General features: G+C 39.0%; 3 protein-coding genes and 1 long non-coding RNA gene across 7 annotated transcripts; 2 read left to right on the top strand and 2 right to left on the bottom strand.

The window, feature by feature from the left end:
- The first annotated feature begins 1,502 nt into the window (after window positions 1–1,502).
- Window positions 1,503–6,096, top strand: rep15 (RAB15 effector protein). Its single transcript, XM_077516320.1, has 3 exons — window positions 1,503–2,338; window positions 2,954–3,272; window positions 4,788–6,096. The coding sequence occupies exons 2-3, from the start codon at window positions 2,997–2,999 to the stop codon at window positions 5,331–5,333; spliced, it is 822 nt and encodes a 273-aa protein (XP_077372446.1). The 5' UTR covers window positions 1,503–2,338; window positions 2,954–2,996; the 3' UTR covers window positions 5,334–6,096.
- A 1,457-nt stretch (window positions 6,097–7,553) lies between these two features.
- Window positions 7,554–13,666, bottom strand: poglut3 (protein O-glucosyltransferase 3). Of its 4 annotated transcripts, none has more exons than XM_077516314.1 (6): window positions 13,324–13,666; window positions 12,965–13,162; window positions 11,870–12,153; window positions 11,562–11,772; window positions 8,847–9,043; window positions 7,554–8,772 (listed from the first exon to the last, which is right to left on the bottom strand). In XM_077516314.1, exons 1-6 carry the CDS (start codon window positions 13,556–13,558, stop codon window positions 8,332–8,334), a joined length of 1,566 nt encoding a protein of 521 aa, XP_077372440.1. In that variant the 5' UTR covers window positions 13,559–13,666; the 3' UTR covers window positions 7,554–8,331. The 4 variants fall into 4 exon arrangements, with proteins under 4 accessions (XP_077372440.1, XP_077372441.1, XP_077372442.1 ...); XM_077516315.1 differs by lacking the exon at window positions 13,324–13,666 and having other exon boundaries at window positions 12,965–12,997; window positions 13,062–13,143; XM_077516316.1 differs by lacking the exon at window positions 13,324–13,666 and having other exon boundaries at window positions 13,062–13,159.
- Window positions 13,667–14,449: 783 nt separating this feature from the next.
- On the top strand, window positions 14,450–18,288 carry LOC144015874 (uncharacterized). The gene is made up of 3 exons (XR_013282811.1): window positions 14,450–14,858; window positions 15,808–15,894; window positions 17,557–18,288. It is a non-coding gene; the product is annotated as an uncharacterized LOC144015874 (long non-coding RNA).
- Window positions 15,334–22,297, bottom strand: cyb5r2 (cytochrome b5 reductase 2). Its single transcript, XM_077516283.1, has 9 exons — window positions 22,088–22,297; window positions 21,812–21,955; window positions 21,672–21,744; window positions 21,473–21,579; window positions 19,348–19,477; window positions 19,166–19,249; window positions 19,004–19,089; window positions 18,835–18,934; window positions 15,334–15,944 (listed from the first exon to the last, which is right to left on the bottom strand). The coding sequence occupies exons 1-9, from the start codon at window positions 22,295–22,297 to the stop codon at window positions 15,772–15,774; spliced, it is 1,107 nt and encodes a 368-aa protein (XP_077372409.1). The 3' UTR covers window positions 15,334–15,771.
- Between the last annotated feature and the right edge of the window lie 13 nt (window positions 22,298–22,310).

Below are 22,310 nucleotides of genomic sequence, written 5' to 3' on the forward strand. Positions count from 1 at the left end.
ACACCGTTTTCAAATTGCAAAAGAAAGCTATAAGAATTATTAATGGATCAAAGTATACAGAGCCAACACATCCACTATTTATTAAATTAAATGCAATGAAATTTTATGACTTGGTGGATTTTAAAATAGCACAAATAATGTATAAAGTTTATAACAATTTACTCTGCCACAGTACTCAGAAGTTATTTGAAATTAGACACAGTCCTTATGATATAAGGGGTACAAGTGTGTACAAAAAACCCAAAACAAGAACAAATATTAAGCAAAGGTGTGTATCTGTAAAAGGTGTTGATCTGTGGAATCAATTGGAAATTGCTCTGCAAAATTGTGATTCAATGCTGGAGTTTAAAAAAATGTTTAAAAGTAAAATTCAAAAAAATTATCTATGTCAAGCCAGTATATGAAAAATGTACATGTGAGTATGTGTAAGTGATCTAGATAGGTATTATGGTATATGTTTAGTAAATTTATGTATATATGTTTTTGGTAAATGTGAATAGGTTAAGTGCACTTGTGTATATATATATAACTTGGGTTATATATATCATTTATTATTTTATTATTATTATTTTTAATAATCAGTAAATGAAAATTGTATTAATAATGAAATAAGTTTAAATATATTTAGTAAAAGGGGTAGGACTAGATAAGTTTTTAACTTCTTCCTACTCCCTTTTGAACATGTAAGTTATGATTAATTGAATGATTATGTTATTGGGATTTTCTTCTATTTTGATTGTTGTTGTTTTTTGTTTTATCTCTGCTGTTCATTTGTTTATATGTTCAAAAAAATAATAAAAGGAAAGAAAAGGAAAGCTGATGTGTTCATAACACTATGAAACACTTCATTGGGTGTGAAAATGTCACATTGATATCACATGTTGTGCTATCCATGGGAGCTGTTAAACCGAATTTGCAAGTGTTTAGTCAATTTTTGTCTGTTTTCTTAGGGTGGGCTCAATTTGACTCATGATCACAAGAATATCTGATGCTTGTCAATTTAATTTTAATAAATAAAAAAAGACATTGCAATTCCTTTCAAACAGAAGTAATTCAGAATAAGTCACAATTTTCTGCGAGTGGTGGAAAATCCTGAAGGAGAAGATTAGTTTAGCCATCAGTTTGTTGTTATGCGCTGAGGTTGGATCCCAAAAGCGCAGGCTCAAATAAGATTTTAACTATTTATTCACATCGAGAGGCGTGGAACAAACTTGATTAGACGAGAAACAAAGAGAGTTACACAGAGATACACTGGTAATAATCCGACAAACAAACACACTTCTCAGACAGCTTATGAAGACAGTGAATCGATCTGATTGTTTGTGGCTAGACATGTGGGTAACAGAACTGACATGGACCTATCTGATTGGCTGTTGATCAGATAAAGACATTAAAGATTCTTGACATCACATAGCTCCTGACATCACATAGCTTAAGATCAGTTGAAACTAGATGCTGTTACATCAGTTCAAATCAAACACTTTAACCTCACGGTCATGAACCCAAACTTAACCCTGGCATGACACAGACATGACATTTGTGACCTCAAGCTGAAGTGCATTTGGGTTCTACATCACAACGATTGGAAACATACCAGCATGTTAACTTTGCATTGGGTTTAAAAAGTTCAAATAAATATATAAACAGTGTTTTAGCTTTAGGTTTACTAGGGTCTGTTATTTATTTACATTTGTTTAATGATCTTAAAGATTAAAGTTGGAAAACTATGCAAAACAATATTTCAAAAGAGGGCAAATACCTTTTGGATCAATATATATATTGAAGTACCGGTAGTATGTATGTTTAAATGTATGCGGTGTAGCAGGCCTTCTGGTCAAGAACAGTTCTTCTTTTGAGAAACTTGCAATGAATAGAGTTTCACTTAAATAATGTACTATAATTGTTTAAGACAGTTTAGATGTTCATTTTCCGAAGCCTTGAAAAGCCCCATCTCCTTTTTTATCGCTATTACTTTTGCTCCACTTTTAAAAACCAACGTCCTCATTTGAGCCTCCCTTGAAAAACAGAGAAAGGAAGCTTGTTTACTTGTCAAACCCTTCAGGCCAGCCACAGTCCACAGAATGCCTCTTTGAGTTTGTAACTGGTAAGATAACTTTTTGTTGACTTAGGTAAAATGGCGTAAATGACAAAAACTCCACCCATGCTAACACTGTCACCTCCCATTTAAAGGTGGTGATAGAAAGTCCTTGGAAGGTCCTGTTCACACCCAAAAACTGAATACACACACACACACCTTGTGTTTGTGAGCAGGCCAGGGAAGAGGAGCAGAGGGTAGGAACTGGACTTGGAACTGCATACGACATCCAGGCCCATCCTGGTAAGTAGGTTACTCCATTGATTTATTTATTTTACAAAGCTTGATTTATTCATTTTTTCACACACTGAATTTGTTATAGTGACTATAATGAAAGCAGCAGTTCCATAATTCCATATGGCAGTACAGTTAAATCTCCCCAGTGTTCCACAATCCCCTCTGCGGTTTCCAATATAGCTTTAATTCTCAAACATATTTTATCACTTCAAAATTAGAACTTGGAATTAAGTATCATCGTTTCCAGTGTCAAACTATCAACTTTCATAACTGCACACAGTCTTGCAAGATTTGCTCAAGAAAATAACTTCACCCGGTCCTATAATGCTCGCGATATTATACTAACAGTAGCGACCAGAAGACAGCCTTTTTCTCTTAATATGCGAAATGGTTTCTACTCATACTGTCTTGGCCGTCCCCCCAAGCTCAGCCTAGCCCATGTGACAATGTGTGGCCTGATAGTCTTAACTGGTTTCAACTAGTTAAGTCTGCCAGAGTGCAGACAGATCGATGGGAAGACACCAAGCCAGGACAGGTCATAGCGACAGAATGGCCTCACAAGACAAGATCTCATTGTACATACTTTATTAGTGTCAACTTCTACTCTACTCTTCTCCCCAGCGTATTGGTGAGACCACCCTCTGATCTCCATTGTCCATCTACTATGGGCGAGAACATGAGTAAACCCTCCGCGAAGCCCTTTCAGGATGTCAGCTTCTTCACCTCTTTCAAGCCCTATAACCCTCCCCACACCAATAATAACACACCCCCTCGACCGAGTATCTTTTCCACGCTGAGACGGCCCCCGGTCGCCAAGCCCAATGATTTCATCCCGCTCTTCAGCGACTGCATCACGGCTGCTTCATCACGAACTCAGGAGTACCTCCTCTTCAAGGACCCCGAGGACAAGTTCCACCCCAGCCAAGAGGTCCTCACTCAGGTAATATGGAGGTCACACTGGCCAAGCTGTGTACTAAAGTGTTAGCGACTCAAGTAGAAATACCGATTAACCTGAAATATAATGACATCCACCACACAGATCCGTGGAGCACGTCTGTGCCTAGATCAAATCCACCAACTTTGGGGGTGTGGCTACATCAGCACCCGGTCTCCCCTTCACCCATTATATTATAACTGAGTGCCTTTGTTCACGTCCGGCACAATTTTGTCATTCAGTTAACTTGCTACCTATTTCTACACCAAGAAAAACCCATATAGCCTTTGGATAGTATACATGTATGTTCACATTAGAGCACCTCGTTGTCTGCCATGAGTGCCCGAAATAAGAGAAAAAGCAGAAGAGTGTGTAAAAACAACAACAACAAATGTACAACGGCATGAGAGCCGTTGCGTAGACAGGAGATTTGCGCTGGCATCATTATTTTACAGAGTGCCTCGTTGTCACAGCACAATGACTTAGTGGTCGACCTGTAACCGTTGTGATGGTACACCATGTGATTTCTTTTTTTTGTTGTTCTAATTATTGTGATCCTTTCATACTATGTCGAGCGAAAAACAAAAACAAAGTGGTCAGACGAATATATGCAATATGAATTCACATGTATAATGGAACATATGGTGTACCACAGGGTTCAATTCTGGGGCCTCTCCTGTTTTCATTGTATCTGTTGCCCCTGGGTTCCATCTTAAGAAAACAGTGGTGGTTCCATAAAAGTCCTCTATAAATATAGCGTTGATTTGTGTGATGGGAGTCAGCGTCCTAACTGCATGATTTGCGATGCCACGTTGAGCAATTCTAGTCGAGCACAACTAGCCATCTGCAAAACTAAAGGAAAGTGGAAGTCAACCTTAAAAAATTCTTGACAATATGTTATATGTGACCTCACTAGTTTAAACATGACATTCTGGTTAATATTACATTTGTGGAATATGAGTTATGCAGCAAAATGCAGCCATTTTTATCCATCTCAGGCGGCGGCCATTTTGTCACTTGCTGTCGACTGAAAATGACATCACAGTTGCTCAATGCTCAGGCAACGACCAATCACAGCTCACCTGTTTTCTGAAACTGAGCTGTGATTGGTTGTTACCTGAGCAACTGTGATGTCATTTTCCATCGACAGCAAGTGGCAAAATGGCTGCCTTCTGCCGCTCTGGGTGGAGGAGTGGAACCATCACTTGCCTTCGGTGCTGGTTGGCGTGGGTTCGCTTTCCCCACCTGGGAGACCATGTTGGTTTGTGTGCGTGATTGTGTGAGTGAGTTTAAAAAATAAATAAATAAATAAATAAATAAATAAAAAAAACATAAATAAAAATAAAAAAAAAATGGCCGCCTTCTGATATTGATAAAAACTGCTGGGCTTTGCTGCTTTTTTTTGGTAACCACTGCTTTAAACGGATATATTGGTTGTAGCTCCAGCATGTGACGCTCGCTGTGTCACTTTGTGTTGCTTTGAGAAGAATCCAGCCATCTCGTATCTCTTTCTTTCCACAGATCTTCCTAATGACGTACATCTCCCAGAGCGTCAACCTCCACTTGACAGACATCTTCAACTGCACGGTCATGACCCCCGAGCAACGAATTCTTCTGGGGGCCGACTGGGTGTGGGCCGTGTTGGAGAAGTCCACCAAGAATCCTCGCATCCAGATAGCCGTGCAGGTGCTCCACCTGTCCGACAAGGAGGGCGGCGAAGAGGACGGCTTCCTCCCGGAGACGTTCAGCGAAAGCATCCAAATGGCCCAGAGGGAGTCCAGCGACAGGAACATGTACGAGAGGATGGTGGACTTCTGCACGTCCGTCGGCAAGGACTGCTACGCTCTGTTCTTGTTCTTCGGGAGGAAAACCGACAAGAGCAATATCTACGGCGTTCTCAGCAACAACTTCCAGGCGGCCATCGGGAAGTGCAGCAAGATCGACAGAGCTCTTCTCGAGAACTTCTTCAAGGGCTCGCGGTACCTGCACACGCCTTCCGGAATGATGCAGTCCGTCGTCACTCGCAGCGAGGGAGACAATCTCACCCTCATGATTAAATTCAGCTGATCCCGAGATCTTGAGTTCAATGTTGTCAAAAGTCGTTCTTAGGATGTGTGGCAAATGGGTCGGTCCCAAGCCAAACACACGCAACAGATTTGTTCTCGTTTCAGCACAATTCTCTAACTGTTCAAATAATTATTGCTAGCATAAGTCCATTAGCATTGTAGAACCATAAAGTAACTAACTGACAAAAATGTTTTTTTTAAACTGGTCATATAATGAGTTGATTTGAAGAATATTTCAAAGGGCTTTCAGTGGCTCATCCAGTCTCTGCTGCAACAGAGCCATTGTAAGAATTAGGTGACCACTGAGCAAGAGAGACACAGAAAAGCCATTCTTGTCAACGAATTAGCTGATTCATGGATCAAAAAAAGGTCCTCGTTAGACAATAGGAAGTCATGCCCAAAGTACTGAAACGCTGACCAGTTGGACTTGTGCGTTCAAAAGCTATAGAGAAGGTCAAATTAAGTTCACCTATCAAGGTGAGTGTATTTTAAGTCAATCCTTAAAGTCCAACATCCTTAATGTTAAATGGGAAGACTGCGGATGCAAGTCGCATGCATGCAGCTGACTTAAGACATTCATTTATTATTGCTGTTTGTTTTTCCTGTGGTGAGGAATGAAGATGGATACTTGAATATACAATCTGACCAACAAAATCTGACCTGACCAAATGATGACATTGTTGCCAGTCACCCACCAAAACTTCACTTTTTTTTCTCGCCGCAAAATATTCTTAATTTTGTTGTATAAACTGTTGTATAAACAACACCACATGAATAATTATGTATCTAACGTCTACATGAAATTCACATTTGAAATAACAGAAGTAGTTTTATCAGGATTTCCCTGTGCCTTTTTGTGCACACTGCATAAAACATAAAAATGTGTTTAACTTATATTTAGCCTACTTTAGGTAAGAGCAAATATTTTCTGTTTTTGTAAATTCTCAATCATTTATTATTATGAGACTAGTTATAGTATGGATTACTCAACATCACAAACTGATTAATTACATCTCGACAGGCATAGAAATTGTTTGCCTCCTTACATTTTTAGTTTTTTTTTTTTTTTTTTTTTGAGGGATTGATTTTTGGTTCTTCATTTGCGTTACTCCTTATGTCTGAACACTGCAACACAGTACACTTAGACACTGGCTGCACTCGCCACAATGTAATAATAAAAAAAAAAAACACTGAAAAACAAGATTTTTTTGTTTTGTTTTTTTTGTTTTTTGTTTTTTTTTACAAATTCCAAACATCTGTGGAAATTGTTACCTTAAAAAATAACACTTCGAAAAAAAGATGTCATTTTTTTCCACTGATGTATTATTATTATTATTATTATTATTATTATTATTTTACAAATTCCAAATATCTGTGGAAATTGTTACCTTAAAAAACTTTTAAAAATTATGTATTTTTTTTCCCACTAATGTATTTTTATTTTTTTTTACAAATTCCAAATACCTGTGGTAATTGTTAACTTAAAAAAAAAAAAAAAAACTTTGGAATTTTTTTAAATATTTTTTCCACTGATGTATTATTAATTAATATTATTATTATTATTATTATTATTATTATTATTATTTACGAATTCCAAATATCCGTGGTAATTGTTACCTTTATAAAATAAATAAATAAATAAAAATGAATTTTGCGCTGGCAAAAATGTAATGCCAGAATTGTGTGCTTCTAGTACCTCCCAGCCTTCTAAAATATGTAAACAGTCTTTATGTGAGTAGCAGACAGCCCAAATTCAATTAGATCTTTCATTTGTCCGTTTTGCAGAGTTGGAAATGCGACTTCAAGGAAGAGTAGTGTTTAAAAACCTTGACTCAGGAGGTGGAAATTCTTGGACATTGTTGCATAAACTCAAATTATCATTAGTTGTAGCACAATATACATCATGCAGAATCAATTCCTGGCTCAAAGTAAATGGAACATTAGCCGTCTTTTTTTTTTTTTTTCTATTAGAACGTTTTCTCGCCTTTATGTGGCAAAAGTGTGCGGCTTGGACTCATAATGAATCTGTGGGGGAAATTAACAGATGAAATTCTATTGTATTGTAATTCTATTGTATGTTAATGTGCAACTACTAGTATTCTCTGTATGTAACTAAATTGATGATGGCTGGTGTCTATTAGATGTATCAAGAATAGCTTTGGAAATTGGAAACCTATTTATTGAAAAAGATTGCACAATGTATCATCACCCAACACGGTAGAAAAGTTAGACAATGTTTATTTAGTGACATACAAATGACAATTGTGGCCACAGTTTTGCAAATATTTACACTGTGGGACGAAACCATCTAGTCTCATTTCATAAATTCAGTTTTAGTGGTGAGCAGCTTTGTTTTTATGTCCTTAAATGCTTCAAACTAAAATTGTGGTTGAAATTTTTTTTATCACTGATAAATTTCATGAATGCATTTTCCTTCACGCAGTCCATTTGACCTTGTGTCTGGAATTTGATGTTTATTTGTATTTATTTTTCTTGTTTGGCATATCTGAAAAGTAGCATATACAACTGGGAAAGTTTTGTTGTTGTACAAAGTAAAAGTTTATAGGGAATTGTGTATGAATATTGGAGAGTGAAATAGAGAAGTAAACATGAAAATTATCATCAGTAAAGGAAATAAAATGCAACAAAGTCCATTCAAAAGTGTCTTATTTTTACATGCCACAAGCGAGACTGCTTATACCACACAAGTGTTTTAATGAGTTGTTGAAGATGAGGTAGAACAAGTTACACAATTTTTTTAAATGTCAATTTAACAGCAAAGCGGTTTGCTAGTACAGTAATTATATTAATTCGAACATAATGAAAACATTTACTTAAAAATAATGACTTCCAAAAGCCAGTCCTTCAGTCAAATAAATGTAAACACAGTAACAGAAAAAGAAAAAAACATAGTTATTAAGAAAAATTTTCCTGTATTTGGCTGTTTTTTTCCAACCTTTCAGACATGGTCCTTGACTGGGATACCTAACAAACGTATGTCATAGTTCATCTTTGGCCATCTTTTCTTCCTTGCCGCTCTCACTCTGACACTCGCACGCGTCCGCGCGTTCATCCGACTGAGTCACGGCTTCCATGTCAGCGTGTCGGCTCGGCCGGCCCGCCTGCCGCCCGGCGTACGTCAGCAGCACTCGGTAGTAGTAACAGTAGATTCTGCCGGGTTGCAGCAGCTCGCGGGCGGCCGCCTGACCGGCGCTGGCGATCTTTCGCGCCTCGCCATCATTCTCTCGGGCCCATTTGATTTTTTCCAACACGTCCGACAGGTTCCTCCTGAAGTGGACGTAGTGCGTGCCGGCTTTCAGGCTACTGTAGAAATGTTCGTAGTAGTGCGAGTCCTGCTTCAGAACCAGGCTGTCGCCAAGCATCAGGTAAGGAAAACGATACGCTGCCACTGTACCGTCCACATTCACCTGATACTTGTACTGAGGGAAAGAAAATAATAAGAAGTATGAATAAGAAATGTTTTTTTGCGCATGATTCCAGAGAGATAACTCACCTTAAAGAAATCGAAGAATCCAACAAGCGGCGCTTTACCAACTTGCTTCTCTCGGTCTCTGAAAAAGAACCATCCCGTGATGCCGGCATCCAGAAGCTCCGGATGTTTCTTGGACAGAGACACCAGCTGCAGACGTTCTTCTCTACTATCGCGGCCACGGAAAAACGCCCGATCCGTTTTGTTGGCCCATGACGGACCTGAAAGAGATTTTATATGGTCCGAATCACTTGATGGATTTTTAAAGCCGGACCGTTTTCTCCCTGTTCTGCACTGTAAAACACCCAAGCGGATAAATGTTGAGATTGCTTGCTTCACTCACCGTTTTCAAAAATGTGACGAGGCAGAATTAACAGCCATTTGAAATGCATTAGGTGAATAAGTATTCAAAAACCAAAACAGTTGGGTCAAAAATACCCCAACCATAGGTAAAAAAAAAAAAAAATGGACTGATCCTTTACTTGGGTCAATTTGACTTTGAGTCAAGAAATGGGTCATAAATATACTCATATATTGTATATAATAATATATATTGGCCTGCAATTGGCTGGCAACCAGTCCAGGGTGTCCCCCACCTACTGCCCAAAGCCAGCTGAGATAGGCTCCAGCACCCCCCTTGTGAGGAATAAGCGGTCAAGAAAATGGATGGATATATATTCGGTCATACAATACTCATAAATATTGTTCAGATCCTTTACGTGGGTCAAAAAATTGGGTCATTTAGCATAAAACAATCATGAAAGTTGAGTCAAATTGACCCATAATGTGGATCAGTCCATTTTTGATCCATAATTGGGTTACTTTTGAACCAACAGTTTTTTGCTAGCTGTCTGTATTGCTCACAGGCACAGCTAATCAAAAATACAAAAAAAAAAAAAAAAAAAAAAGGAATTACGTTTTTTTGAGCTACAAGCATCTCTCTTTGTTATTTATTTATTTATTTAGCTTTGTGTCATGAGCCAAAATTTGCACAAGGAGTCAGTTTAGTCGTAAACAAAGATGAATATTCTTTATCTGCTTAAAATTAAAAGCAATTTTTTAATTTTTTTTTAATTTGTTTTTATTTTGACGCTAATATTTTCTCTTTTACTACAATTTAATATGGGCTTGAAATATCGGTTATCGGCCTCCTTGACTACTAATAATCGGTATCGATTGACTTTTTCAGCCCTGAGAACACCATATCGGTCTATCACTAAGAAGAAGAAGAAGAAAAAAAAAATCATAGTGAAGTTCCACAAAACATGAACAGTGACTTAACTCAAAATGTCTCCAGTATTATCCTGGCTGAATTCTGGTGTGACTCGACAGTACAAATGCAAAGGCACAGAAGTTATTATGGAGATTTATTTTGCACAGCAAGTTTGCTTTAAAGTTGTGACAAATTGCATGTAAGCAGCTGAATTGCTGGGATCATGTCAGAAATGCGTGTTCAGTCACGCTTGATAATAAATCAAAGTTTGCGTTTGCATTTTCCTCCTGATCTTTAATGGGGCGGACACATGAAACCCGCATCAAATCTAGTACCAAATATGGAAATGGACCAAATTCAACTGGGGAGTGGATTTATTTCTATTTGAACTTGCTGAGCCGAGAATCAAAATTCAGAAGTTGAAGGCCGACAGTCATATGGCTAGGGCGATGAATCGTCCACTGATTATAATTAGCCAATTATTGGCCTTCAAACATTGGCCAAAACAATCAGCCAATTGGCTAATTTATTTTCCCCTTAAAACGTTATCGAAAAACCGAAGTTTGCGACACTGTGAAAGTACCCTGAACACACCATATTTGCTTGTAGCATTAGCAACTAGCAAGTGTGTAGCGTATGTTATTCTGTAGATTATGTTGTTCCTAAGCGTCCTTTAAGCTGTTTAATGACACCGCAGTTGGAGTTAACTGTTAAACTAAATACACCACGTTAAGAATTGCATCCACTCTATGTGTAAATGCAAAATTTGCTTCGTTCTTAAACATCACTAGCCCAGCACTAACAGGAAGTTAGCAAATGTTAACAGGAAGTTAGCATCGATTTCGGGAGTGTTTTGCCTTCAAATAAATATCCATACACAAATGTTGTGGGAACACATACCCACAAATGAGATAACACTACGCAAACGCACAAATTCTGCCCAATGTGTGAAAAACTAGTCACTTTAATAGAAGTCAATCACAAGTTTCTTCTGTACTCGCTTTAAGTGTGTATCCCAATGGATGCACGGCACCACACTGCCCCCAAGAGGCCAAAACGCACAGGAACAGTCAGTAGTTCTTCCTGTTTTTTCAGTTGCTATTATTTTAGTTTAATCTAATCTTATTCCATTTTCTTATTGTTGTTAGCCAAGTAGGTCCCAAGACAAGATAAAAATATATAAAGGAACAGGTTAATGCTTTACAGCAGTTGTAAACAAGTAAGAATGGTTTTATTATTGACACATAAATCTATACAATAACCTTGTATACTTCATGATTTTTTTTTATTTATATGGACTTGTCATTCAAAGCAGATAATCTTAATAGTGAAAGTTTGTGTGTAAGTGACACCCATTGAAAAGGAATTGGAGAAGGGATTAGATATATTTTCAAGTAATTACATTAATCGGTAATCTATTCTTTTTTCTGACAAAAAACGGTATCGGCCCCCCAAAAAAATGCAGATGGGTCAGGCCCTACAAATGACCACCAAATTTTCCCGCGACTCACGTGGGCGTTTGTTACCTGTGTTGCCTTGAATGGAGAGCAGGTCATTGGTGACGCCTCGCATGCTCTCCAGAGTGGAACGAGTCACCTCGTAGGTGGGGAGGACGATATCTCGCGAGTCTGTGGAACCGCACCAGGACAGGATGGGAACGGGATTTGCGTCAGCCGACCTCGTCTCCAATGGCCAGTCGCCGACATTGATGTAAAACTCCACGTCGGGTACACGCACCTTCACAGGTGGAGATGATCAGTTTTCGAGCGATGTCATTAGATTCATGATGCAATTTTTGGGGGGAGTGGCGCATCGAAGAATGTGAAATTTCTACCTTCCTTGTCAGGGATAGCAGCATTTCATCAGAAAACATCTTGAAGTCGGTGTATTTTCCCAGCGTTCGGCGGAACAGACGATTGTTGATGATGGCGTAGTGAATGATACCTCCTCTGTTTGCAAATCTTTGCGGGCCCTGCTCCCTCAGATGCTGCAGGTTGATCGTCGGGAACGATTTAAAGTCGGCCTCAATCTGAGGCTCGTTGAGAGGACACTGCATGGCGTTCTGCCAGGTGGCGGCGTCAGGTTCAGGACAGTCGCAGTATTCATGGTGGACTGGACCTACACATTCACAATGTTTTTGTTTTAAAAACACGTTTCATGGTGGTTAACTTGTTTTTGTTACAAGTAAGAAAAAATAGGGAGGAGTCATACGCCAGAGCTAATTAGAGCATTTTTTTTCATGGCCTTAACATACTCAATAAGTACAAAATGATTGTTTTGTGCTTTTTTTTTTTTTTTAAATACCCAGTAGCACAGTACATTTTGATAAATAAATATATGTACCAGTACATATAAATTTGAAAGTGTTTGAAAACTTTATCTTGTTGGTACTTGACGTGCATCTTGTCATGTTCATGAGCCACGATGTTATCTCTTCCTTTTTTCACTTCAGTTGCGATTAAATGTGGCTCAAGTAAAGACAGCAGCCATAGATAAGAATAGGTCGATATGACATGCTCCTTCAAAATAATTCTTTACCGACAGTGGATGCTTAAGCCACTACATTTGAAGGCACTCTGCCCTGCTAACATGGCTACCATTTTATATCCAGGGGCAACATGGCGGCCACATTGGCGCGTGTTTTTTCATGCTCTAGTTTTTTGTACGGTTGTTTATTTATGACAAGACAGCAGCACAGCCTGGAAACATGTGGCCAATCATGTGTCTGCCGATGGCAAATTGTGGCCAATTTTGAAAGTAACTGACAGATACTTAAGAGGAGTGTTTTGAATGGACTAGACACTATTTTCTGACCATTAACTAAAAGATTAGTGGGTTCCGGGTCAGTTAAATCAAGATTCCATTGTATTTAAATTATTTCATAGAGGAAAACGTGTTCATAAAATACAAGGTCGACCCACAAACTAACCTGGGATGATGTAGGGAGATTTGGCAACAGCAGCTTCATGATGGAAGATCTCAACTTTAAGGCCTGTTGGTGCTGTATTGTACAAGCGGTACCTCACCATGAAGGATCCATCTCCTCTGTCCAAAGGTGGGGGGACTTGGATGCGGACGTGCTCCTTCTTCGCCAGTGACGTTATCCTCACTTTAAACGTGTCTTTACCTAGACAAAAACATTCACAATCAAGGAAAGGAAAAGATTATAGTAGTAGTAGATTAACCTGCTAAATGCACAAGCAATTTTTCACTGCATGAGTGAAATCAACTAATCTAGCAATTTGTTAGTGATACCGAACTAACATTTCTGAATGAAATAAATAGTACCTGGAGATGAGCTCAGATTTTCTCCTTTAAAATCGACTGCCTGGATGAAGAAGTGGCGGACAGGCAAAACTACATCAGGATGAAGTCCTGGACCCCAGATGAGACAACTCCCAGGGTTAATTCCTTCGCCGCTCACAGCCGTGATTTGTAAACTCATCAATATAATGCAGACCAATTGAACACGCGGTAACGCATGATCAAAGGGCGTGAGTGCGTCTACGTTACGTTTAAACATCGTATAGCTGGAGGAAACCGGTGAAAAGATTGACAGAAAACTTTTACTTCTCAGGCGACATGTTGGCTCAGATGGACACGCCCCTTAGGTGATGCATTCAGGTTACGTCGAAAATCTTAGAATCCCATTAGCGTACTGAAATACCACAGTTCAGCTTTTTCACAAGTTTAACCAAATCCAATTTTATTCCTCATGGCATACATGGTCATATAGCCAACAGATAAACATTGTTAAAATAATCGTAATTCTTTCTATGCCGCATTTGGCTATTAAACAACAACAACAAGTTGAGTTATGTTTTATGTGATAATATCGTCCGATTAAATCGGAAACAATTACTAACAGTAATTTGAGGAAATTTGTTATTTCAGATGTTATTACAGTACATGGATAACCCTTTGCATTAATCACTTTCAAAAAGGTTTGACCCGTGTTAGCAGTGTTGCCGGCAACGCGTTACTCAAAAAAGTTGCTTTCTAAAGTAACTAATAGTCCAACGCGTTACTTTATTCTACAAAGTAGTCTGATTAAAGTTTCTGTCCAGAGAATCAATGTGTTACTCCACATTTTCATGAAGAAGGCAAACTATCTCACTGTTGTAACAGTCACAAACAACTACTGCTAATTACGAAGATGAGGCAGAAGTCATTGATCACCACACTGAATTCAGCCATGGTCTGGTCATGAATGGTTTGCACATTCAAAACAAAAGTGATGATACTTTTACTACTAGTTTTATTAACCAACAGGCACACAACACAACAAAAAAAGTGTGCATTATACCATAAAAGTGGTAAAAAAAAAAAAATATTTCCATCCTCAACTGGTCCGTGAAGCATTATGGGATGAGGTCGTCTCCGCCCTCTCGCCAGGGGGAGTGACGTCAGACAAGTTACGTTTTCAGTAGGGGTGGAACAAAAAAACGATTCGACCGAACCATCGTTCGTCAAGGGGAGCTAAACGACCGTATCGGTTGCGAGTGAGGCTTTATGGTTTTCATAACAATAGCAAGAGTTCTGCGCCGTGCTCTACTTGTTTTGTTTACATTTCAGTAGCATCACCATTCAAGCTACTTCCGTGTTTCCGTGCTCGCGACACGGCGCGCGCGCGCGCGCGCGCAACGAGTGACAACATACAAATGGAGACAGTTAGCAGAAGCCGGTGCCGTACATCTCGGTATTTCCCATGGCTATCGAGTCCTCTCGGTGCACTTGTATGTCCCGGGCCGGCGTTGGTACTGCGCGCGAGCCAAAAAGAATAACTCCCGTGACGATCCAATGCATGGATTCAAACGACACAGGTATGTCCCACAGCCAACACACCAGCTAAGCTAAAAGCACACTGCAAGTATCTCATTTCTCAGTTTGTGGCTCCCTGTCAATGTCTACAACTAGCATGAGCAGCAGATAGGAGAACTGAGACGATTTTCATTTTCAACCTGGATAGATTTTTATTTTTTGTTTTATAAAAAGTATTTACGTTACAAGAAGTCAAGAGAGACCGCCTATTTTGTTTTTCATAAAAAAAACCTTTATTTCCATGTTAAAAATGCACTTTCAATAAAGTATTTGGAACTCCGTTTCTACTGCATTATTTTTATGTTGAGATGGTGTTATCGGCAGCTGCTGAAAGTAACTAAAAAAGTAACTTTTAATCTAACTTGGTTACTTTTAAAATCAAGTCATCAGTAACGCAATTTAGTTACTTTTAAAACCAAGTAATCAGTAAAGTAACTAAGTTACTTTTTCAAGGTAACTGTGGCAACACTGCGTGTTAGTCAACAGTGCTTCACGTGACGTCTCATCGTTCTCTGTACGGACTCACACTGCAGTTGCAAAAGTGCACACGCAAAGCTACCGTAGTCTACTGTGTCACAAAGCACCCAGACTGCATTATTTGAAATCACATTTTGCCCTATATTATAACTGAAATCAAAACTACACATGTTCACATTTTAGAAGACAAAAAAAATAAATAAAAACGTCATAGTGATTTATTTTATTTATTTTTCCTTTTACGAAACTTTTTTTATTTATTTTTTCCTCCCCACACTCACTCTCACACACAAACATGGTCTCCCGGGTGGGGAAGTAAACCCACACCGCTTGCATTATAGGCAAGCGACGGTAACCACTTAGCCACTCATAGCCCTTCATTGTGATTTTCATAATGTTAACAACAATCAGCATTATGACATCTTGCTAATCTCAACATTAGTATGCAAAAATGTTTTCTGTTTTGTATCCCAGCTTGTCCAGATTTGGCAGACACGCATACTGGATCATTGGAGGAGGACCACACAGAACAACGAGAACGTCTGAGGACGGAGCGGGGAGGTGAGCCTTGATCATAGCCGAGGTCACAAACCCGGAACTGTACTTCCAACCTACAGGATCAACAACAGGGAGAGGGAGAAAAAAAGATTGACACAAAATACTGATAGGGCAAGGATTGGAATCAGGTCAATCCAAACTTAAACCCAATTGAGCATGCAAATTTCCTACTCGGGAAGACTGGAGAGAATAACTCCCAAAACAAACAACAACTCAGAGAAGTTGTGGTTAAAGACAAATGAAGAATGTACAAAAGTGGTGATGTCAGTGGCACAATGCAGTTGTTTCAAACATATATTCAGCTTTTATTGTCAATCCAAATGTCTTACTACGGCAACATATATATTCGATGCGACGAGAGGAGGGCACTCCCCAAATTGTTCCCTTAAAGCAGTGTTTCTCAATTCCGGTCCTCAGGCCCCCTAGCCAGCCTGTTTTCCATGTCTCCCATTTCCCAATGCACCTGATTCCAATGACAGCTAATCAGCCAGCTCTGGAGAAGCCTGATAACGATCCTCACCTGCGTTGTAATTGGGAGACATGGAAAACAGGCTGGCTAGTGGGGCCTGAGGACCGGAATTGAGAAACACTGCTTTAATGGAATACAGCTTACTGTTCCTGTCTGTCACCAATAGCGCTTGCTTCTACGTAGTGCCTGTAAATTCATCACGACAACAAGAGTCACAATCGTCCATTTTAAACAGAAAACAGCTGTTGTGAGAACCATAAATGTGAGTCCATATGAAAAAACATCGCAACTGTCTGATACGCTCTCGCTCTCTTCTCGAGCTCTCTCCAAAACAAAGGACAATCTGGATAATATCTGTGTCTAATAGGGGTGTCACGATTCGCCAACTCCACGATTCGATTTAAATTTCGATTTTGGGGTCACGATTCGATTTTTTTTTCGATTTTTTTTTTTTTTTTTTTTTTCTCCGCTCCCCCACTTTATAACACAGAGGCATATGCTTCTGTAGGCTAAGGCTAGTCTATGATCATTGGTTCTATTCATTGTACAGTAAATCTTATTTCAAAAGATCGGCTACATATAGGTGATGCAATTTCCATATTATTTTTGTGTAAATTTATGTAATATATGATAATTGACATTAGGCAGGAATGATCAAATTCAAAGAATTTATTTACAATATAAAGTTAACCGTCTTGTTCTTACTGAAGTGTAAAATAAAAAATAAAAAAACAAAAACAAAAAGTCACAGTGGGTGCCTGCCATCTATTGACTGTTTTTGGTTACAACAGTGTGCTGTGCGTTCCTCTTAAAATAATGTGCAATGTGCAACAACAACAAAAAATATATTGTATCCAAAGTCATGGAACAAATACAGCCTGAACAAACTATATCCCAACATTTACAGTTGCTGGGCATACTGTAGCGTGGTTCAAGTACACTAATTAAATGTTTGAATCCAGCGTTTTCCAAGGCTGCAGGTCTGCTGCTATAAATAGACCTATGGATCTGGCGTTTCGCGCGAGCTGAAGTGTGTGGAAGTTTCACTGTAAATGAGGATGAAATAGTTGGTTGGACCGTTGTTTTCCCACTTCTAGTTGAATTTGATAAATCTAAATCTTTGTGATGCCTGCGTAAATGTCCCGTCATGTTTGTCGTGTTTCCCGTTGTTACGGCTGGCGGCTCGGGCCATTCAGTTTGAATGCGCCAGCGCGACACTCTGATTGGAGGACTGTGCCAGCGCGACACTCCGATTGGACGACTGTGCCAGCGCGACACTCCGATTGGACGACTGTGCCAGCGCGACACTCCGATTGGACGACTGTGCCAGCGCGACACTCCGATTGGACGACTGTGCCAGCGCGACGCTATTGTGTATCCGTGTATTATACCCCTATTAGTTATTGTTTCTCCTCCGTTCTGTCAGTTCTGTCAAATGCGGTTATTATTTGTTCACCTTCCACTTTCACTCCCTTGTCAAACCCCTGCCTGAAATTTCAATTAAAACTACTCAGATGTTAAAGTCGACCCGTGTTTATCTACTCTATATTTTCTGTTATTGTGTTACTTCCCTTCCCCTTGACGAGCCGGGCGTAACACCGTGGCCGAGTACAGTACGCGCACATAGCATATCTTGCAACTGTGGTCTTTTTATCGACAACGTGAACGTTGTCGACATAACTCACCGGGAACGCAAAATGTTTCCAAACTGGTGACGAGAGAAGCGGGAGCGGCTTGAAGCACCATTGCTGTGTCTGTCCGCGCTTGCCATCATGACTGCAGGAGAAGTCAGCTAACAAGTGCCGTTAGCTAGTAGCTGAATGGCTGCGTCTCATTTGCTTTCCTGGGAGGTGGCGGTGGCGGCGGTGGCGGCGGGCGCGGGGGGGGGGCATCGAATCGTGTGTCCTCTCTTCTATTTCGATGCTCGAAATCGTGACGTAATTTCGATCGATTTCGATAAAAAATCGAAATCGTGACACCCTTAGTGTCTAATAAATAAGGTCTCCATAATTAAAGCATGAATTACATTTGCAAGTACTTAGACTGTGCAGCAAAATTAGGAACAGCTTTTGCTGGCCTGCAAGTCAACCAAAACTAAAACACTCCAAAGAGCAAAAGCACGACTGTACTTCTAATGAATAATGAGCATGGATCTGTTTTTCCTGTCTGAAACGAATGAAGACACAGCAAAACAGAGTGGGAACATCTTTCAAGGATTTCACAACAGAGCTTATGTAAAATATTTTGCTCGTTATTTTCTTCTTGCTTTAAGGATTATGTAAATGTGCATATTTCTAAGCTACTTTAACACTGTGTCAGAGCTCCAGTATATCTCCCTGCTTGGTCTGCTGGGATTTTCCTTCAGTCCGCACGTCTTTGTTAGTTAGGAAAATTCAACAATGCAACCAAAGGCGTAAAGCGTCAAGACTTTCTGTGTCACAATGACCGTCACGGTTGAAGAAATACTTGACTACCTTCACTAGGTTTGTCCAATGTAAACCAGAGCTTCAGCTTGTCAGGATGGCTTTTCTCCACTTTGTGAAGCTCCTCCCTGAGTAGAATATCCTTCTCTGTCTGCAGTACAGCAAATGGATACATTTAGAAAAATTAACAGTATAAAGAAAAATATAGTACAGAGCTGACCTGGTTGGCAAAAATGAGATGGCACATCGTGTTGTCACTTTGGTCTGCTGTGATCGTACGAATTAACTGCAACATTGGCGTGATACCTGTAATGGCAAAAGACTTCATTCATATTACTCATACATGACCGCGTCTTGCAAATTAATCAAATTTAAAATGAACCTGTCCCTCCAGCAATCATGCCAATATGCTTGAACTTCAAATTCCTTGCTGCTGACTTCTTGTCTGGTCGGATGGAAAACTGACCTGATCAGAGAACAGAAAAAGCTGCATTTCAATTGAACTTGTACAACAGTGACATCTGCTGTTGTAAACCTGCATATACAGTACACTGAAATTATTACCCTTGCCCTTATATACTAGCAGTCCATTAGGTCCTCTGAAGTCAATGAGGTCTCCAGTAGCCATGTTGCACAGGTACTGCGACATTTTCCCTCCGTCTGGGAATGAGGGGTGAGTGTTCTTATAGTACACCTGCAAACACAATGTTGAGTTTTAAAATCAGCTACATTAAGCACATTGTGGAATCAAATGTGGGTTTAGGCTGTTGGGTTTCCTTCAATAACTACAACAGGTACAACAGGCGCTTGCAACCTGCAGCTCTGGAGCCACATGCGGCTCTTTAGTCCCTCTCATGTGGATCCCAAATGTTGTTGTTTTTAGATAAAATATTCTTTAAATTAATTAATGATCAAATAAAAATGAATAAATAAATATTCAAACAATGTCAGAGTCCAAATTTTTTAGTTGTCAGAAAACTAAAGATGAAAAATAGATGCAAAATTAAATCTTAAAAATATTATTATTATTTTTTAAATATTTTCTTTTATGCCCTTTTTATTCAATTCTCTGGTAAAAAAAATTTGTGGCAATTTCATGCACATTTTATGGGATTTTTCTCCCTTTCCTCTTCCTTTTTGGACATTTTTTGGTCACTTTTTGGACATTTTTGGATAATTTATATATATTTTTAATATCTAAACTTTATTTCAAACATTTAAAATGACAATAAAACAAAAGAGCATAATTTGACAATTGTGCCAAAAACAAACAGACATTTAACCAAGTTATTCCACAAAACAAGTATGAAATGTATGAAACTGTTTTCGTTCTCCATAAATAATAATGAATAATAAATAATAAGAAACCAATTTATAAAAGAAAAGAATTACTGTTCAAAATGGAATCTTATCTAGTTATATCCCGTTAAAATTAACCATAAAATGTCCAAAAAACGAAAGAAGAAATCTTGAAAATTACCATAAAATTGTGACAAAACAGCCAAAATTTTCAGAAAATTGATAGCAAAAAAGGCAGCACAAAATAACCACAAAATGTCAAAAAAGGCAGAGGAACAGCAGAAAATTACCATAAAATGTGCATGAGATTGCCAAAAATATCAGAGAATTGAATAAAAAGGGCATATAAAACAAGACGTTCCAAAATTATCTATAAAATGTCCAAAAACAAAAGAAGAAATCTCGAAAATTAACATAAAATATCCACAAAACGGCCAAAAAAGTCAGAAATTTGATATTAAAAAAAAGCAGAAAAAACAAAATGTCCAAAAAAGAAGAAAATTACCATATGTCCATAAAATTGTCAAAAATGTCAAAGTTGACAGAAAGGCAGAAAAGTCTAAAAATGTAGGAAAAATTACCGTATTTTCCGCACTATAAGGCGCACCTAAAAGCCTTCAATTTTTGTATAAGTGCGCCTCATATATGGATCAATAATGCGCCGCAACAGGTCTCGCTGTCAAGTACCGGTGACCCTGCACGATCGGTGACGTGCATGCGCAGAAGATCTCGCCATCTTGGATCGCTAGCTAATACTAATACTTTACCTCAGAGAAAATAATACAACAGCTGTTTATTCATTTTGGGAGTGAATGGAGTTGTCAGAAAGCTGGTTTGTAATCTATTAATAAAGTTTGACTGACCTATCTGACTGTTTTGTTGACATTCCCTTTAGCGCAGCACCATCTAATGGATGCATAACGTAACCCCAGCCTCTACTATAGCGCCTTATATATGGAAAAAGTTTTAAAATATGTCATTCATTGAAGGTGCGCCTTATAGTGCGGAAAATACGGTAAGTATTCAAAATTACAACAACAACTAAATAAATCCAAAAACGGAAGACGAAAGGTAGAAGAAAATGAAACTCAAAGTATTGGATGCTGCATATTTTTCTGTTATGGTGCACCTCTAATTAGCTCTTGGTCCCGCAGTACATTCGTCTAACACTACCATACCATTTCGTTCATCACAATGTTCAAATGTTTTGTTGCACCAGACAGATTTTTTGGTGATTTATTTGGCCTAAAAATAGCTCATAACAGTAAAGGTCGCTGACCTCTGGCCTACAGTATTTCATAAAAGTGGGACAAGATAGACGTAATGTCTACACTTTGCTACAATATAGTAGGAGCGTATGTTGTCATTTAATACATGGTAGGTTAAATACCTTGACAACAAGGTCAACATATCCTTGCTGGTCATCACTGGAGACTGGCGTGTAGGCTCTGACGACCAGGCTGCCGTTCACCTTGGCTGAGAGATACACGTGCTGACCTGGTGAAAAGAGCCAAACATACACCAACTATAAATGCACTCATGCAGTCATAAATGATAAAGGACAGTTGTTTTGTTTTGTTTTTTAGTACCTACTGGCAGTCCAAGGATATGATCTGAAGAGGGAAGGCCAAACCGAAATTTTTTTGTGTCATGGCTAATTTCCTGCAAAGCCAACAAGATAAAAGTGAGACTGGTTAAAAATTGCACTGATTGTTCTTATGCAGCATACCTGTTTATCAATGAGCTTCAGAGGATATTTAACTGTGGGATCGAGCAGGGTGACAGGCAGTTTCTTCTTGTTTGCAGAGCCGCTCATGAAGAAGTACAGCAGACTTACAACAACTGCACACACAGCTACCACCGCAGACAGGAGCTGCAACATAGATGTTACATTCAGTTCCATTTAGATTTGTCGATCAGTAAAGTCTTAATTTTATGTGTATTATTATTTTCAGTGTTAAAAAAAAAAAAAAATACAGAACAGGAAAATAAAGATTATTCTCACCATACTTGGATCCATAGTTGTAATAACTAGTTCAGAGTTGAAGATTGTTCTTCCGGTCATGCAGCCTGAACAGACCAGAGTCCACTCTGTGCCTTTCACTCCCAACACAGACACACACACACACACAAGCAAGCATGCTTGGGGAGTTGCCCATTCTGTTAGTGGAACGTTAGCTGATGAACGCTCCAATAGGAAGACAGATTTGAGCATGACGCTACATAGT

This window comes from Festucalex cinctus, chromosome 3 (genome assembly GCF_051991245.1).
Source record: "Festucalex cinctus isolate MCC-2025b chromosome 3, RoL_Fcin_1.0, whole genome shotgun sequence".
Taxonomy (NCBI): Eukaryota; Metazoa; Chordata; class Actinopteri; order Syngnathiformes; family Syngnathidae; genus Festucalex; species Festucalex cinctus.